The sequence below is a fragment of the Peromyscus eremicus genome, chromosome 16_21 (genome assembly GCF_949786415.1).
Source record: "Peromyscus eremicus chromosome 16_21, PerEre_H2_v1, whole genome shotgun sequence".
In the NCBI taxonomy this organism is placed as follows: Eukaryota; Metazoa; Chordata; class Mammalia; order Rodentia; family Cricetidae; genus Peromyscus; species Peromyscus eremicus.
The window spans coordinates 21,106,411-21,122,544 of NC_081432.1; the positions used below are offsets into that span (position 1 = coordinate 21,106,411).

The following is a 16,134-nucleotide window of genomic DNA, read 5'->3' on the forward strand; positions in this document are numbered from 1 at the left end:
TAAAGCTAATATTTTATCTACAATTCTCGACATTCTTGCTAGATATGTGTGCATTCAAATTACATTGAAAATTTGGAATCATAGTGTATATGCTTATGTTTCTAATGTCAAAAATCTTACTCTAGTATGAAATCTATTCTTGTTAAACACAGTTTCATCACAGAATTGCATCTATTTCCTTGCTTGTAACAGGACCATTATATGTTATCAATAGTCTCTGGGTGTTTTTCATTTTGGATGTATATATAAATACATAAGGGTGTCTAAATCTGTGTGCATATGTGTCTATACATGTGGAGTAGTCCATGGTGATTATGTTTCTGTCATTATCCATATATATGTGGCAAAATTCTAAAAGACAGGAGAAAGCACTTTGATAAAGTTTTCCTGCGGCTATTAATACAGTACTAATATCTATATAAACAATATCAGTCACTTTCCCAAAATATCTTACCAACAAGGGCCATTATATTTATTTTTCAGATTTGATAATAAGATGACATTTATTGGTTATTATTCTTAGCACAGTGTAACTTTTATTGAGGTGCAATAACTCTCTGGACTCTCTGGCTGCTTACAATTTTGTAAGCCTTCTGTGGCGAGAGGAAGCATGGCTGACATAAGCAGGCTGTCGGTTGTAGCCTGACTAAAAAGCCAATATTGAAATTATCAAGTGTGTCTACAAAGAAATTGTTGACAATGAGACCTGGAAAAGTAAGTAAAGCAGACCTGCAGCTAAAATTGAATTGGAGGAAGAAAATGGCCACTGAGTAATGGATAAAACCATAAAGTTTAGAAGGTTGTAATCTTATCACAGAAAGCCACACACAGACGGTGATTTCTACTCTAGTTTGTAAATTTCAAATCTGCCTAGTTGACTTCTATTTTTGCTCTTCTAAAAGACCATTCAACAGGAAATACTTAAAATTAATTTATTTGTCCTATCATCTCTAACCTGCTCAATTCAATGTTTTCCATATCAGTAAAAATAGCTAGAACATTTTCTCAGTAATAAGCCCCAAAATATCTTAGGTGGCCCATAACTCTTATCTCTCTGCATGTTTTACATCTAATGTTCACCCTTTAGAAAATCTGAGTGGTTCACACATCATGATATATACATAGCCAACAATTTTCAAACCCTCTATTTCTAAAATATAAGTGGGAACCTCTATCATTTGTCATCTCTATGACAGTTATGGCTTTGTAACCTCCTACTTCTTCCTATATCACACTCATTGTTTTCAACACAGCATTCAGAATGTCATGTACAAAATATTACAGATCATATCATTCCTGGACCAAGGCTCTCCAATGGCTCCACCTTCTACTTAAAATGAAAACCAACATTTTACAATATCTTTCTATCTGATGAGAACAGGGTTGTTTCTTAATTCCAGACTTCCCCCTGGATAGTAGTTAATTAATATTAGTTGTCAATTTGACAGGATCAAAAAATATCTATGAGACATAACTCTAGGCATGTCTATGAAGGATTTTCTTCACAGATTAGGTTGAGTTGGAAAGAATCACTCTAAATGTGGATAGCACTATTCTGTGGAACAGGGTCTTGGACTGAATATGAAGTTGAAGGCAAGTAGAGCACCAGTATTCATCAATCTTGCTTTTCTGGTTGTAGATAGCATCCCTTCCTCATATATTTGATTATAGTGATGAAAAAGGAACTAACATAGAAAAATGGTACTGAAGGATAGGGCTGTTGCTATGATTAAATTGGCGACTGGTTGTTGGACCTTGCCAACTGCTTGCAGGAGGACTGTGAGAGAGCTTAGAAATTGGGTTAGAAAATCCCTAGATCCTTAGGATATTCCAAGCAGAACTTAATGGGCCATTGTGGTGGGAGTTTGGAAGAACAGAATTTCAAGAGTGAGATGGATAATATAGGCATTAACCATGAGGTCATCAGATAGGGATAACGACACTAATGGGAGATAAAGTAGAGGTCTGTCAAGCTATATTCTAACCAAGAATCTACTGCACTGATCTTGTGGCATGATACCTTAGTGAGACTGAACTTGAAAGTAATGAATTAATATGCTTGGTGGGAAAGTTCAAGACAGATAGCATTCAGGCTGCTATATGCCTATTGAATGGAGAAGAACAATATGAAAAGTGTTCAGTTTGGTAAAGGAAAAGAGTGTGGTCAAGATGAAAGTCACAGATAAAGTGAGGCTATCACATCTATAATTGCTAAACACATTGGGGCCATCAAAGAGAAAATATGTACTCTGTACAGGGACAACAAGAAAAATGATGTGAGGGTTATTCCCCTTTCATCCATGGTTCTATCTTGTAAGATGAAAATTCATTTGAAATGGCAGAGTCTAAACTGAATATGTAGCTAATGGCATTCCGAGCTCAAACCAGCAGCCTTGCAGTATGTTTGTCCAAGGTCAGCACACCAAGGCCAATGCATCTACGATCCAAGGAAGCCACACTTCTCTCCAAACTGGCAGCAGGATTTGACAGTGTTGTCCACATGCTATTGGCTTTATAAGCAGATTGATCCAGAAATTGGGGCCAGGGGCTTGTATTGTCTTGGGTCTTCCAAAGAGTTCTAAGGACAGGCGATGTACAGCAGGGTGAGATTCCCTGCAGAGATGCCTTGAGCAGCCATTGAATGAAGCTGTGAAGGTGAAACTTACATTTCAATACATACACTCATGTGTTACAGGTACCAGACCAGATAATGAGCTGATCACCAAGAAAGGCTGTAGGTAAAAAGCGAAACTGTCCCATGAGAGAGGTTATAAGTTTTCAGATGGCAGAGCTGAAATGATGGTGCTAGCAAGCCCTTTGGAGCTGCAATGATTCCATTGTGAGACCCAGACACTGGACATGGAGCCATAGAGTTTGTTATTTGACTTGGTGACTTCTGGTCTTGCTCTGGTCCAATCTGTCTCTACTGTGCCCCATTCCTTGTTACTCTCTTAAAGAATGGGAATATTTACTCTCTACTATTTCTCATCAGAAGGATGGACTTTGGTTAAGTTAAAGGGGCTCACAGTTAAGAGGAATCTTGATTTTCAAAAGACACTGGACTTAAACTTTTGAATGGTTTCGAAATTGTTAAAGACTATGGAGAGTTTCACTGAATGGATTTTATATGATGACATGCCTATGAGCATGTGTAAACAAGGGTATGCAATGGCTGGACTTGATAAGTTACTGGGAATTAGAGACACCATTGAAACAATCCTCTGGGCATCTCTGTGATGGACTTTATGTTAGGTCAACTAGGGTAGGAAGATCTTCCCTAAATGTGGTCAGCATCTTTCATGGGCTGGGGTTTCAACATTAAAACGATACAGTGATATGAGCACAGTCATTCATTTATTTCCATTCCCTGACTACAGATGCAATGGGACTAGCTGCACCGAGCTCTTGTTGCTATGATTTCTATGTCATGGTAGAATGTAGCATCAAAGTATGAGCCTCACTAAAACCCTCTTTCCTGAAGTGCCATTTTTCTGGTATTTAGCCACAGCCATAAGGAAAGCTACCAATACAAGACGGAAACTTATAACTTCAAAGTGGTATTTTTAAGTGTCAATTTGAGAAGGTGTAAACGGGCAATTATTGATATTGGTGGCCAACATCATAGAATGCATGATCCAGGAGACAAACATCTAGACACATTTATGAGTTTGAAATTTATGAGTTGAGTTGGGGAGATAAACCTTGAATGAGGACAAAACTATTATATGGGATGGGGTTCTGGATTTAATTTAAAAAGGAAGAAAATAGGCCAAAAACCAGCATGTCTCGTAACTCAGATGCAATGTGACCAGGGATGTCATGATGGGTTGTACACCCTCAAACTTTAATTAATTAATCCTTCTTCCGTTAAGTATGACTTCTTGGGTATTTGGTCCCAGCAGAAAGAGAAGTGACTAGTATACTCTATAACTGTTGGTATCATGAAAACTCACCCTCACATGTAATGGGGTTCTGCTCTATCCCCAGTGCCATAGAAATGGATGATGTCCAATAGTTGGATTGGAAGGACAGCTTAGCTACTGGCCCATTTACCTCAGTTTTGTTGATGACTCTTCCTTCCTGAAATCTCAGTTTCCCTGAATCATTTTCTCTTGGAACTAAAAAAGTCACCTAATTAATAGAGTCCTTGGTACCAAGTGACTATGCAGTGACAATCCCAAGACGATACCGGAGGTAATGATCTACCAGCCCATGACCAGACCAGGACATCCCAATTATACCCCTATAGAAAGCCTTGATCCAACTTCTTGTTTCTTCTTCCCATATAATATCAAGACTTCTGGGAGAATGTTGAGAACAGATGGTCAGGTCATTGACCTCTGCCCTTCCAGATGTGAGCCCACTGTGAACAAAACTCCTTCCTTGATTTCTGGGATAGAGGCCAAGCTCAGTTTCTTGGGACTCCCTGAAACCCCAATAAAACAAGGACATTTTTCTGAAAAGTTTCTTATTTTCTATCCAGTATACTGTAACTATGTGAATGAGGAGAAATCACTCTAAAATTTGGTAAAGCACTTGGCTCACTAATCAGCAAAGATTTCACATACTAAGATCATATAATACCACTTAAATTGATTCCCAAGTGTCATAATTAATAATTCCATATACAAATTTAGGGACTTTAATTTAATTTTGTGGACAAGAATGTATAAAAACAGCATTTATAAATGCTAATAATTTTTAAGTGTAAGAATAGACAAATTTGGACTATGTCACAGGAGTTATACTATTGCTAACAGTATTATCCTGAACATTCTACCCTGTCTCAGACTAAAATATTATTTGGTAACCAGAATTTTTTCACAAGAAAAATAGACTATGAAAAGGATATGAAACCTTTCCATTTAAGTATATATATATATATATATATATACACACACACACTCTCAAACATACTATATACAGTGTGTGTGTATGTCTTTCTACATATATGGCATACTCAAGGAGTATGATGCTGCTCAAAGAGGCCAGAATAGGGTGTCAGACACCCTAAAACTGGAATCACAGGCAGCTGTGAGCCACTCAATATGGATGCTGGACACTGAACATAGGTCGTCTTCAAGAGCATCAAGTGATATTAACTGCTAGCCAGCACCTTTGATGTTATTAAAATTATCATTTGTGTTGTTATTAATCTTTTATAAAATTAATGGATTAAGAAAAGGCATTTAAATAATTGTCACATATAATTTTTATGTAGAACTTTCTAGTAATCAAGCAGGATAAATTTATTCATTTTAATAAAGATTTGTTAAGTGAGAGCATATTAAGATATTTAATAATAATCTTTCCTAGATTGAAATTTCAGGAAGTATCTCTTTCAACAACCAAGTATGAGAAGTTGGGGATTGAGAGAATACAGTGTTTTAAATTATTCTGTCTAAAATTGTATGTAGTGACTCATAAAATCTAAAGGATGGCATTGAATTTCAATTCAAGTAAGAAAGTTTGAAAGAAAAAAGAAAGTGAGTATATTGTTTTACAATAGATAGAGAACCTGGAGAAGTCACATATATTAATTAAAAAAATATAAACTGGGGTCTTCTGAAGATGCTATTGTGAATTACTTACTTATACTTGACTGCTATCACATGCCGCTTGTGGAAGATGGAATGATGTAGGTTGAGATGCAAAGTTACTGTAGTTTAATAATCCTTTACCATTAACATTTGTAGCTGTCCTAATGTTTACCTACAGAGGAAGGGATCATCAAGTTGGAAGAATCTAGTTTCCACCAACTGTAAAGCTATGAGGTAGAAAACTCATAGAAAATATTGCTGCCTACCTACCTGATGCCCCCACCAGTGTAAGTGGTAAATGGATTTATCTGTAGCTTTCCTTTTGCTCTGTGAAGATAAAAGACCATAGAACCTCTTCAACAGCTGAACATTTTATTCTGTGTATGCTCAATCTGTGTTCCCACCTATGATTACTCACATTTGGCTTATAATAACCATTTTTCAAGTTTTTCTTTATTTTCTTAATTTCACTTAATTGTTTAAAACTGGTATCATCATATGGCCCAGGATGGCCTGGAACTTACTATGTAGCTCCAGGTAAACTTAAACTCGTGGTCCTTCTGCCTCGGCCTCTTCAGTGCTGTTATGATATTAACTTCCTTTCACGGAGTATTTGCTATTTTACCTTGTCAGCAAATAACTGCTTAGATTGCTTTTCAACCGGTTTTCTTCTTAGGTCCAAAGAGGGTTACCCCAGTGTTGGTGACAATGTCCTAAACGAAAGGACTCTGACCATGTAAACAGAAGGATTATGATTGGGAAAACAGAAGTCTAAAGAAGGGTTTCTGTTTACCAGGGAAAATACTACCTCCTTTAATCTGCCACTGAGGTCAACTACCTCTGGAAGCACATCTTGCTCCCAGTCAATCTGAAGAGCCCCTATCAGCTCAAAACCCCACACCCTGCTGACTGTTCTATAAAATCCACTTGCCTTTTCTGCCACTTTGCTTCTCTCTGTCTCCCAAGAGATGGCATTGGCAGTTGACCCCAACATGGAACATACACATATACATCAAAAACTTTTGTCAAATATGTCAATATAAAGAAATACCCTAGTATAAAAAAAGCATAAGTAATCCATGGCATTGGTTTGAGCAAGGGGTTCTGAAACATGAGTACCAAAGCATTGGCAACAAACACAAAAACAGAAACAACTGTAGCAAATTAAAAAGTTCCACATGGCAAAGGAGAAAATAAGAGATAACTTGGAGTTTGGAAGAAAATATTTGCCAACAATACATATGACAAAGAGTTAATGTGTTAGGAACAAAAAGTTCAATAGAAAAAAAATGAAGAACTCAGATATTTCCCAAAAGAATGCAAACAAGTAGCCAAGAGGTACATGAAAATTTTATACCAAAAGGTACCAAAAAATCATGATTTTTGACCCTCAACTAAATTCTGACAAGATAAGCTACCACCTTACCCCTGTCAGAATGACTGTTATCAAAAAGTTGAAGATATTGTTGGCAGAGGTATGGGGAAACACAACCCTTAGGTACTATTAGTAGACTGTACACTAATGAAGTATATAAAAGAAAACAACATGGAGTTTCCTCAGAAGATTAAGAACAGTGTTGATATAGCATACATTAGTCTCACTTCTGGAAATTCATCTAAAATAATTAAAATCCATTTATTCATGAGCCATCTACATTCCCACTTTCACTTATCTGTAAGTCCTGAGGTATGGGAGATCAGATGTACAGTATAAAATAAATGAGCAAAGAAAATGCAACATATGTACTTATACAATGGCATGCTATTTAAAAGAAGGAAACTCTGTCACCTGAAACAAAATTGGCCATAGGCAAACCAAGCTAGTACAGAAATTGCCACGTAATCTTGGTTGAGTGTAAAATCTAAAAGTGGAGCCCTCCCAGAAACACAGGATAGAACAGTGCTCACTAGAGGCAGGGAGGGTCAGAGGTGGGGACGGGGAAGATGTTGATCAAAGAAAACAGAGTTTCAATTAAAAAATAGCAATAACCTGTGTGTGTGTGTGTGTGTGTGTGTGTGTGTGTGTGTGTGTTTGTGTGTGTGTGTGTTTACAGAGAATGGTTTGCATTTAAATTAAGCATTTCCTATTTCAAAATTGTTGAGTAAATCTTTTAAAAGGCAACACAAAAATAATGACTGAGTGACAGATCTGTTAAATAATTTGAGTTAATCATCCCACTTTGTAACTGTATACATGAAAACATCGTATTGTATCCCCGTGTGTAGGAAGAATTACTATTTTCCAATTGAAGAAAGAATGCTGCAGATTTGTGTGTCTTACACAGCCAGAATAAGAAGGCACCTGAAGGGTTTGGCAAAGTGGCACAGTAGTTATTATCAGTGTTTCCTGGCATAAGTTGTAAGCAGCCATTCTTTACTTTAGAATAGTGTTCTAGCAGTTTAGAATAAGATTGATCAGGCTCATGCAAACTGTTAGGAAGAAAGACCTGCTTGCACTGTAAGACTGGAGACTGGAGCTCTTTTGAAAACAAGACACCTCAGGAGGAAGTTTTCCTTACCACCTGTATTCATTATTTTTCTTGTGGCTATGGCCAAAGGCCTGTTAAGAAACAGCTTAAAATGGGAAAGGCTATTTTGATTTACAGGTGAGTTAACAAAGTTTATCATAGTAGTCAAAGCATGTTTGACAGGAATCTGTTACTTTCTCTCTTCAGTCAAGAGACAAAAAGAAAACAGGAAGTGGGACCACTAAATAATCCCAAAGCCTGTCCCAGTTACCCAGTTCCTAAAGGTATTCTTCTATAACCTCCCAAAACAACAATACCTGTTGAGTACCAAGTATTCAAACACATGCACCTATGGGGGACATGTCATATTCAAACAGTACGTCAGCCTTTGTAGATCACAAGATACATGTGTAACACACAGTAGCCTAACACTCGAAATGTGAGAGAACTGAGACAAGCATACTTCCTCATACTAATAGCTTAAATAGATTGAACTCCAAATTCATAAGCTAGAGTACCAACTTCAGTATGAAAAATTCCACACTAACAATGAGTGCTATGACGGGATGTGAAATGTTTATGTCACTGGTGCATGATTGACAGAGACCATTAGATAGGAAATTTCCCCAAATTCTAGGCTAATGTAGAACTCTACTGAAGAATAAGTATTTACTGATGAGGGAGAAAAGGGTGCTGACGGACTGTGACCCTCAACAGTAGAGAAATGGTTGAGAAGAAGACAAACGCCTAATAGTAACTGGGGTAGAATAAGATGGGTCTGGAGAGAAACAAGAATACTAATATGTGGAAGATAGAAGCAGGCACAGAGTCTAAAGCTCCTTCACACAGGGCAGTATTGGACTGAATGTAACGGTAACAGCAAAAAATGGCACTCAGATTCAGGTTCATTTTTTTTTTAAGTATGATAATTGTCTTTGTTAGGGTTTTTAATTGCTGTGAAGAGAAACCATGACCATGGAAACTCTTAAAAAATATTTAATTGGGGTGGCTTGCTTACAGTTTGAGAGGTTCAGTCTGTTATCATCATGTTGGGGAACATGATGTCTTGTAGGCAGACGTGGTGCTGGGATAGTAGCTGTGAGTCTGACATCTTGCAGGCAAGAGGAAGTCGACTGGGCGGTATCCTGAGCATAGAAAATCTCAAAGCCTGCCCCCACAATGACACACTTCCTCCAACAAAGCCATACCCACTCCAACAAAGCCACACCTCCTAATAGTGCCCCTCCCTATGAAATTATGTAGGTTAATTGCAAAGTACCACAGCAGTAAATATTATATGTCTTTGTAAACATCATGTTTGTTTGAGGTAGAAAATGAGAGGTAAAAGTGGAAGCAGGAGTCGATGTCAGAAGCTGATGCAAGAATACAGGTGATAAATGCCAGTACCTGAACTAAGGAGGTGACCACAATATCCTTAATGCTACCCTTAGCATGAATGAACTCTCAACAATTCCTCATTGGACTACAGGATTCTCTATCTCCCCTTTTTAGAACATTCACTGTACAACATTTAGGACTGTAAATTATTTCTTTGCTTCTTTAAGAAGCAAATATTTTTAAAAGCTTCTTGCCCATTTTATAGCCTATAAATGTCTTTTTCTAGAAGGTGGGAACCATCCATTTGAAATCCAGTCAACCCAGATTCTTTCTTATTTTCCCAGTTTTTCAGATGAGTAGGAACCTGCCTTCAGAAGGCACATTTCATCGTGGAAAGAGAATTCATCATTTAAAAAAATTAACTATTGCTGGTAGTGAAACTAATTAGCAAAAGTAATGACTTTCAATTCCTATAATTTCATCTCTGAAAATCTTCAGCCCATTTGTGTTCTTTTTTTTTTTTTAAGTAAAGTTGAACACAGACTGCATTCTGACTTGGGTTTCCTATCACAATAAACTAGGCCAAAATCTTTCCTGATGCAAGTTCTTAATAGCAGGAATTATGAAAATCATAGATAAGTCTAGAAAAATTTAAAAGAACAGGATAAGCAGAATGCATTTTAAGACAAGCATTGGAAGGACTACAAAATTACTCCTAGATTTAGAACTGAATTTGCTGAATTTTTAAAATTCCACAGGACTACATATTTTGAGTAAATTTATTAGGTATATTGAGGCAATTAACCTTGGAAACAGTGAGTACCGCACGTGTCTATGAGCCATCGATTACAGGAAAGAGCCACACCTGTGTCAAAGTGTAGGCAGAGAGAAGATGGCACCAGAGCACTGAGCTAATGTATTAACAAATCTTGGTACTGCATGAGAATGTCTAGGAAGAATGGAAAGGACTGGAGAACCTTGAAACACAGAACAGAGGTTCGATGGAACCTACCATTTATAAATATAGAGAAGGGCCTCGTGAAATACTTAAGTCCATAAGTGCTTCCCTTGCAAACATAAGGACCTAAGTTTGATCCTCATAACTCAAAAGAAAACTGGTTGGCATAGTGCCATCTTGAGATCCCAATGTTGGGGAAGTGGGGAACAGCAGGTAGCCAGCCAGCCAAATCTTCTCAGTAAACTCAAGGACAATACTACAGCCTGTCTCTAAAGTTAAAGCTGGATGTCACCTGAGGAGGTGACCCATGAAACCTCACACACATATAACATGCACATCCACATCCACAGACATACAGACATACAAACAAACACACTTACACATGCGTACACAAGAAATTCTAGGGAAAATACAAGATGTAGAAAAGCAGAGTGATGGACTGAAGGAAATCTGAGATGAAGGACACTCATGATCAGAAAAGTCACAGCCTTCTGTGGAAGGGCTGCTTCATCATGTAATTTTACCCAGGTCTCCTTGCACTGATTTTCATAATAACCCAAGCCAAATTATATCATGAAGCAAGTAATGAGGTCACGTCTCTTCATGTGCTGTGTGGTAATTCAGTATACATTTATATTGAAAGCATATTCTGATAATAAATAGGGCTTATTAAAACCATTCCATTCTTTTTTTTAAGTAAACCATCCATCCGTGGCAGGTTTTTTCATACTCTCATAGTGGAGGACATTCGGCTAACTGCCTGTAGACAAGCAATAATGAGGTAGTTATTGTTATCACCAGCATGAACGTGCAGTGAACATCGGTAGCTTTTTTTTTTTAACCCACCAAGAATCATTTTAAGATTTGATATGCTCCAATTCATTTGCTGCTGTTGACATTTTGAGGTTGTGCCCAGTAACCTAGGCAACTGTTCTCATTTCTCTCTTAATTTGCTTCTATTTATAGAGCTTATATGGATTCCATGGCCTCAAAGATCTTTCTTTAAAGCAGAGTAGAGTAGGTATACAAGCTATGACATCCTCGTGGGTGTGGGTAAATATTAAATAAGTGATAAACTCCCAAATAAAGGCTGCTGCAATTTATATGGTGTGGGAGCCCTTTCAAAAGTGGCAGAACTTCATGCCAAAAGATGAACTGACAATGGTTGAAATTAAAAACGTAAGTGCTTCCTTTTGTTATTCATATACACAAACAATTCTAGCAATTAGAGACCACAGCTTCAGGTACTTTCAAAAAAACCTCTGGCTGCATTAAGTACTACTGAATGAGTCTCCTTTTACCAGCCCTCATGATCTGGTTTAATTGTAGGAGACAGGGCTTTACTGGCTTCCAAGCTGTGTGGGTGGACGGAAGTAACACTGGGCCATCTTGGGCTGGGATGGAGCAAACTAACATTTTTAAATGTTTCCTTGGAAAAATGTCCCTGAAGTGCCAGGATGAGAGTTCCTATCTCTTTCTCTTAACCAGTAGATCTCATAAAATATAGGAATTCAACTTCCGTGTAACTTTGAGGTGTTTGAGAACACCAGCATGAGACTTTCCTGTCTCCATCAGGGCTCTCAACCACTTCTGTAAGGTTATATATTTGTGAATTCCACTTGTTTGTAAATATAACCTTGCAAAGGTGGTTGATACCTTTGATGGAGACAGAATCCATGGATTGCCATGCTACCTTCCCAGATGACAGGACCAGGTCTCCAATCAATATTGAAAAAGCAAAAACTTGACATTTCTTGGATTATTTTCTCTGACTTACTTTAGTGTAAAGAGTTGATTGTTTGGTCTCTGTTTTAACTCCATGTTACCTATGCAACCATATGTGTTCTGGTATCATTGGGAATCACATCAAAGGCAAATTTCCTTTTAAACTCTTGAAATGTCTCCTAATGTTGTTACCTTTTGAAACAAAACAAACAAACAAAAAGCACTTCAAAAGACTTTTGGTAGCAGAGTATGTAGAATGTCAGAAATGTTCAGTACCATGAAACCAAGAGTCTTGTTATGCTTTCTTAGCTAGGGGATATGTGTTTCAATGGATGCCTGAAGCTATACATGGTATCTAATTTTATACTTATACATGCTTTTTCTATGCATACATCTTATTATAAAGTTTAATTTATAAATTGAATTGATTGTTATCAAGCAACAAAATAGAATACCTGTAGCAATGTGCTCAAATTGCCAGTATTGCTACTCTTGCAACTTTGGACCAGTTTTAAGTAAAATAATGATTACTTAAGTACAATGCTGGAATGGAAGATCACAAAGTTGACCTAAGAATCAAGATAACAACATGGTGGCTGATGGAATGGTGGTATTCACAGGATGGATGGGCTGAACAAAGGGTGACTTAACTCCCATGTAGGATGGAGTCATAGTGAGCACATACAATTAAAAATGTCTGAGTGGTTTATTTCTGGAAACGCCCATTTTAAATTTTTGACTATGTTCAGCTGTGGGTTAATGAAACCTCAAGAAGTGAAATTATGGAAGATTATTGAGTCTTATAATATCAGAATACCATGAAATAAAAACTGATAGAATATATCCTCTGTGCCAAGAATTGAATTAATTTCTCACATATCTAATTTATTCTTGAAAATTCACACAAAATAGATACTGTTATAATTTTACAAATGAGAAAACTGAGCATCAGAAATAGAATGCTTTTGAAGTTTATTGTTGTAAATAATATAGCAAAGACTCGAATCTATTCTTATGTGACTCTCAATACCATACTCTTGACTGCTACTTTGTCAGCATTGCTAGAAGCTGGATCACTTCTCCCTACATTTCAATCTCTACACTCTTTCAATTCACTTTATTGAGCATCTCTAAATACATAGTTGTCCTGAGAGGGTTTGAGAAGCATTCTCTCAGCTGCTCTCTTACTAATGCTAAGACAATTTACTGAGCCTCAGCTGCCCTTGTTGTCCCCATGGCAGAAGATAAATCAGGGAACTATATGAGAAATTAGATTTCTCTTCTTTCTATTATTGAAACAAAACAAAAAGTCAGCACAATAAGAGGTCATGTGCAACATAACTGCCTCTCCTCTGTGAGTTTCATGCTGGGAGATTTGAGTTTCACTCCCAACAAAATCCCCTGCCATCCTATTCTAGTTGCCTAAAACTCATTTTATCAAGGGGAAGTAATCTACCACAGGAGACTGAGTAACTGGGCTTTACCAGGTAGATGCTGAATATGAGTCAATAAACCAATTTTCCTATTGATAGAAGATCTAGGACTGAAACATTTAGATACTCATAAGATTCAAACAGGTGTGATTTTATGACATCATCTTTGGTTTCACAAATCATTTTCCCAGTGGACAGTTGTACTATCAATTCTACCCTGAGTCATCTGCCATAGTAAATGTGCTGTTCTAGAAAGTGTGCATGTATATGTGAGACCATGAAACCTGTGATTTTGACACAATCGACATGACTGGCATAAACTATTTAAATTCCTTGAATCTCCTTCTCAACTTTCCAAATTAAGGAGAGAATAATAATAAACACAAAGTCCAAGTCTTTTGTTAAAGAGATACAAACTTGGAGATGCTGTATGAACTCCAATATGTTACTCAGTGCTCAGAACTGCTGTGTTTATAGAAAAATATAACTTAGCATGGATTTAGTTTAATCTTAAGAAAAGTTGGATTCATAAAAGCTTTACTATAATAAGTTTAGGAAGTAAGTCTATAATAAATCTTAACAGAAATCTATTTTCATGCCTCTTTCATTTTGAGACTTTAAGATGAAAAATCGTATGTTATATTTGATTAAAGAATGAACAGAATAAACAATAATCTCTGTAAACAATCTTCTGCAAATCTATTATACAATTAAGCTCCTGTGCCACTGTGGAACTTGTTCAGTAGATATAATCACACTGTTGGTCCAGAGAATTCCCATGCTCAATATTGGGATAACCATGTTTGCTTGGCTCTCCAATTGCCACTTTATAAGGCCTACACTATTGGTCATTTAATATTTGTCTCTCATTGTCTACCGACTCTGAATCATTATTTTTAGTTATAGACCTTTACAATACCCAATGGCATTTACAGCTGATGACAGCTGTAACAGATGCTGCTGAGCCAAAACTACTAGGAGTGAAACACAGAAAATAAAATGATATAAATAACTGTCACTCAATGCCTAAGTAGTGTCTGAAATTGGTTCTAGTACATGTCCAATATAACAGAGCATGCATAATATAAGAAGAAAAAAAATGTTGAGTCCTTCATTATGCAAGGGACAAGAAGGAATCTAGACATTTGTCTTTGCAGAGACTATGAAATCAACACAGAGCATGGTGTAAGTATTCAAATGATTCTCAGAAAAACCATGATGAATTTTATGATATTTTCTCAAAGTACTGGTGTTCATGAAATGCATTGAAAAAACAAAACAAAAATTCTGAATGTAATGCAAAGATATTTTCCCAAAGTACTGGTGTTCATGAAATGCATTGAAAAAACAAAACAAAAATTCTGAGTGTAATGCAAAGATATGATCCTAAGCTGGACTTAATAGGCCATCCTAGTAGGAACATGGAAGACAGTAATGAACTCTAAGGGTGATTTGGATTTTGGTAACCCAGTTCAAGAGATTTCAGAGGAACAAATAATTAGAGATTAGTTTTGTGATATTTTGGCCAAAACAAAACAATGTAGCTGTTTATTGCCTTTGTACTAAAATTTTACCAGAATTTTAGATTAATGTCCTTGGCAGATGAGATTTCAAGACAGCCTAGTATTGACTGTGTCATGTGGTTATGGGTATTCCATCTTGTGCAGACTACCAAGAAAAAGAACAAGTGAGACAAAGAGAAATACAAAATATACAGTTTGAGGAGAAAAGGAGCACCAGGAAATGTAATGCTGGAACCCAGGCTTGTCCTCAAAGAGATGAATAGTTTAAAGAAAAGCCTGATGCTAAATGGACTAAAAGGAGTATTAACGTCAGGGTAAGACCACACACAGCTAATCCTGTAATCTGTGAAAGGAAAAGGCCTGAGGTGTTTCTAGGCCTAAACAACAACTGGAAGATGATGTAAATGCATATCAAGGAGAGGGCAAAACCACAACTGGAAACTGATGCCAATGAAAGTCAAGGAGGGGCTCAGGTCCCAGCCCCAGCAAGCAGAACTTGGCCGCCTCCACCACATGGTTCTGGATCTAGAGACAGACTGCAGGAAAGGGGTTGTGGAATCTTTCTCGTTGCTTAAGGAAAGATAATGACTGAGGTCAGATGCATGACAGGGGAGTCCCTACATAAAGGCCCAGAGAAGCTATTGTTTGAAGCTATAAAGGCGAAGCCTGGATTGCATTGGAGAACCCAAGATGTTAGAGATGCCAGAGCCATGGGATACTCGCCTAGGAGAGCTGATAACAGGGTATAGAACCAGTCCAAGAAAAAAAGGTGTGTTGCACTCAGCAAAGCTAGAGGGAGTGGGAAGTTTGAAGAATGCTTTGACATTAGACTAGGAAATGCAGAATTTGGAGTTTGCCCTGCTGTTTTTTGGTCTTGCTTTGGTCCAGTGATCTTCACTATGCCCCTTTTAGCTCTTTTAGAATACTAATGTATATTCTGTGCCATTGTGTGTTGAAAGTGTGTGATTTGCTTTTTGTTATTACCTTTCAGGGGTTTACAGTTAAAAGATAGCCTTTAGTCACAGAAGAGACTTTGAATTTTGAACTTTTAAACAGTGTTGAGACTGTGAAAGATTATGGGGACTTTTGAAGTTTGAGATATGATATGTCTATAAACCTATGGGGGCCAGGGAGTAGAAAGTGATTTGA

At 37.2% G+C, this 16,134-nt stretch overlaps 1 protein-coding gene across 2 annotated transcripts in view; it reads right to left on the minus strand.

Annotated features, from left to right (window-relative positions):
- Ctnna3 (catenin alpha 3) overlaps nt 1-16,134 on the minus strand; it is a 1,349,586-nt gene that overhangs the window by 130,800 nt on the left and 1,202,652 nt on the right. For both annotated transcript variants that reach the window (XM_059281472.1, XM_059281473.1), the window contains exon 14: nt 5,811-5,867. In XM_059281472.1, the coding sequence (XP_059137455.1) occupies nt 5,811-5,867 (57 nt within the window). The remainder of the gene's footprint in view (nt 1-5,810; nt 5,868-16,134) is intronic.